The sequence below is a fragment of the Etheostoma cragini genome, chromosome 16 (genome assembly GCF_013103735.1).
Source record: "Etheostoma cragini isolate CJK2018 chromosome 16, CSU_Ecrag_1.0, whole genome shotgun sequence".
Classification (NCBI taxonomy): Eukaryota; Metazoa; Chordata; class Actinopteri; order Perciformes; family Percidae; genus Etheostoma; species Etheostoma cragini.
Genome location: NC_048422.1, coordinates 24,237,518 through 24,240,922, shown reverse-complemented (window position 1 = coordinate 24,240,922; position 3,405 = coordinate 24,237,518). Strand labels below are relative to the sequence as shown.

Below are 3,405 nucleotides of genomic sequence, written 5' to 3'. Positions count from 1 at the left end.
TTGATGTGGCTCGGGAAAGGGAAGTTTGGGGTCCCCTGCTGGAGCTGCTGGCCCCGCGACCCGATACCGGATAAGCGGTCGAAGATGGATGGATGGATGGAGTTCAAATCTATTGGCTGTGAGAACCACAGGGCGGAGTCTGTCATCAAAACGCCACCAGGCGTCCAATAAGGTCACACGTGTGCTGGAAACTGGGAAGTTTCATGCTGCTATCTATTTGTTCATTAATTCATCCTATTCACCTTTGACCTGACTCATATATGACACAGGGTCCAGATGGACGGGGCATTTGAAGGATTTTATTCTGCAATGGGACCCAACCATTCAGTTCAGGAACAGATGGGTTACTTTGTTGGATTTAAAAGTTAAAATTACAGACTTTAGTTCGTGCTCATATTGTAATTTTACAATAAAATAAAATGTTTATAGAATTAAACTAGATTAAAATGACTGTGTACCTGTTCCACTTATTCCACAACAACAACATCTACCAGTTAAAATGGATTCTTTAGAATATATTATATATTATATTATATATAATAGTTTATTATAGGAATCATTTCTATGTTGTCCTCTGCTGCCGCCCTCAGGAATGTTTGAGCAACAGCAGCAAACTGCTTCAGTTCAGTCAACAACACATAAATGCTTTTTAGATGATAGAACTATACTCCGCATGTTTTATTATACAGCCATATGTATGAATAATAAATAAATAAATAGTAAAATAACACCCAGGTGCATTTTGGGGAATTTCTTTTGGCTTTTCAAACAAATATGTACATGTATATTTAGATTTTGTTTTGGTTGTTTTTGAATGTGTAAGCACAGTGTGAGCAACATTCCTCGTATGTGTCCTCATACCTGGCAGATAAAACTGATTCTGATTCGGAAATAGCAAAGGAGATCAGTGTCACTTTTCCAACATTTTTTGTCCCCTTTTCAACATTGTTGTCCGTTTATTTCTGAGGCAGTATCAGGACGTCTTCCTCCTTATCTGAACACTTCCATCCTCCTTAAGGTCTGCAGGGACATATCACCGCTCACAGGATCTGGTTTGACAGTCCCTAAAGCCCGCACTGACTTTGGCAAAAAGGCTTTTATTATTATGTATGTGTGTGTATATATGTATATATATATATGTATATATATATATATATATATGTATATATATATATATATATGTATATATATATAATAATTTATCAGCCCCATCTGCATGGAATCAGCTTCAGAATGAAGTCCAGTTGAAGGATTTGGTCTAATTTTATTATTTTAAAGGCTTTTTAAAGGACCAGTCTGCAGAAAGGCAGTCTGGAGGTCCCTGGTTTTAAACTGATTTAGGACCCAGGTTTCTCATTATGACATTGTTTGAATATGAGTGAAAATGTGTGTCTCTGTGTCTCTGCATTTACCTGGAAGTGTCCCTGTCTCTCTGTATTTACCTGGAAGTGTCCCTGTCTCTCTGTATTTACCTGGAAGTGTCTCTGTGTCTCTGTATTTACCTGGAAGTGTCTCTGTGTCTCTGTATTTACCTGGAAGTGTCTCTGTGTCTCTGTATTTACCTGGAAGTGTCCCTGTCTCTCTGTATTTACCTGGAAGTGTCTCTGTGTCTCTGTATTTACCTGGAAGTGTCTCTGTCTCTCTGTATTTACCTGGAAGTGTCCCTGTCTCTCTGTATTTACCTGGAAGTGTCTCTGTGTCTCTGTATTTACCTGGAAGTGTCTCTGTGTCTCTGTCTTTACCTGGAAGTGTCTCTGTGTCTCTGTCTTTACCTGGAAGTGCCTGAAGGTGAAATGATCCAAGCAGCAGATGAAAGATGCTGATCAGCTGCAGTAGAACCGCACCTGTTAGCATTAGCATCAGGTAGCATTCCAACAGGAACTGGGCTCCAAGCAGAACATGAGGACAGAGAGACAGGATCATGGTCCTCTGCTCCGGGTCCCTGACTAACAACATGTCTCACTTTCAGACAGACGTGTGCAGATGTGTTGTCTTCTGTCTGCTGCCAGCAGAGTAAAAGACCAAATGACCTGTATGGACAGGACAGGGTTCCTTAAGATGGACGTTCAAATATAATAGTAGTAATTTATAGTAGAAAAATACTTTCACATCTAATCAGTCCTTCCAGAAAAACTTGATTATGCGATCTTATAATTTAATGCACAATCAGCCAAAGTCTGCATATTTTTTCATATTTGCCGCTTACATTGCTGATATCTGTGCAAAATAATGCGGGGTTGCATGATTTCATATAGGCCTACAATCTAAAAAAAGGCTAAACTCATCCATCAACATACAGTTCTCTAATTATAGTCTAAATAATTCCTCATTTCTGCTTCTCTAACTCAAACATTAGATATAATTTCCTATAAACGAGGTAAATCCAAAAATAACTGTAAAACTAACATTGAGAAAAGTGTCAAAAGTGTTGAAAAAAGGGACAAAAAAGTAAGAAAGGTTAAAAACATCAATAAAAAGTGTTGATTTTCAACTTTGACTTGAAGAGAACACGAGGGTTAAATATCTGACATCTGTATCTGAAAATGTAAAGTATGTGCAAAATGTCTCAAATATGTCCCTGAGGACGTGTTTGGATGTTCTGCAGGAAGTCAGACAGCGTGAGGAAATTATCAACAGGTTGATCTTGTCTGTCCCAGCCGTCTCACACCTGCTGATCAGGACTGTCCCGTCCACTCTGCTGCTAACTGATGGACGGAGGACGTGGGGACACCTGTTGATCAGGACTGTCCCGTCCACTCTGCTGCTAACTGATGGACGGAGGACGTGTGGACACCTGTTGATCAGGACTGTCCCGTCCACTCTGCTGCCAACTGATGGACGGAGGACGTGTGGACACCTGCTGATTAGGACTGTCCCATCCACTCTGCTGCCAACTGATGGACGGAGGACGTGTGGACACCTGCTGATTAGGACTGTCCCGTCCACTCTGCTGCCAACTGATGGACGGAGGACGTGTGGACACCTGCTGATTAGGACTGTCCCGTCCACTCTGCTGCTAACTGATAGACGGACGACGTGGGGACAAGTGTTGAGTGTGGAGCAGGGCGGCGGCCGAGAGCTCCTTGGCGCCGCTGTCTGTCCCCGGCTCGGCGAACGGGAAGACGTCTCTGGTCAGGCGCGAGACGAGACACGGCATCTCTTTCTTCCCAGCGAGCCTCGGGCCTTTGGCCTGGAAGCTGTAGGCCACCCGGTGGGACAGACGCGTCATCAGGCGCGTCAGCTCCAGGTCCCGGTTCCCCTCCTCCTTCAACAAGGAGCAGAAGGTCTGCAGGAAGACGGAGCCCAGAGGGTGCATGAACGCCCCGTAACCTGAGGACAGGATGGAGGGGAGGAGGAGGACAGGATGGAGGGGAGGAGGAGAGGATGAAGGGGAGGAGGAGGAGA

General features: G+C 43.5%; 1 protein-coding gene across 1 annotated transcript in view; it reads right to left on the bottom strand.

Moving 5' to 3' along the window:
• Positions 1-2,731: 2,731 nt before the first annotated feature.
• Positions 2,732-3,405, bottom strand: part of LOC117959744 — an 8,480-nt gene continuing 7,806 nt past the window's right edge. The window contains exon 5 of the mRNA XM_034897024.1: positions 2,732-3,373. Coding sequence (XP_034752915.1) covers positions 3,017-3,373 — 357 coding nt within the window. The 3' untranslated portion in view covers positions 2,732-3,016. The remainder of the gene's footprint in view (positions 3,374-3,405) is intronic.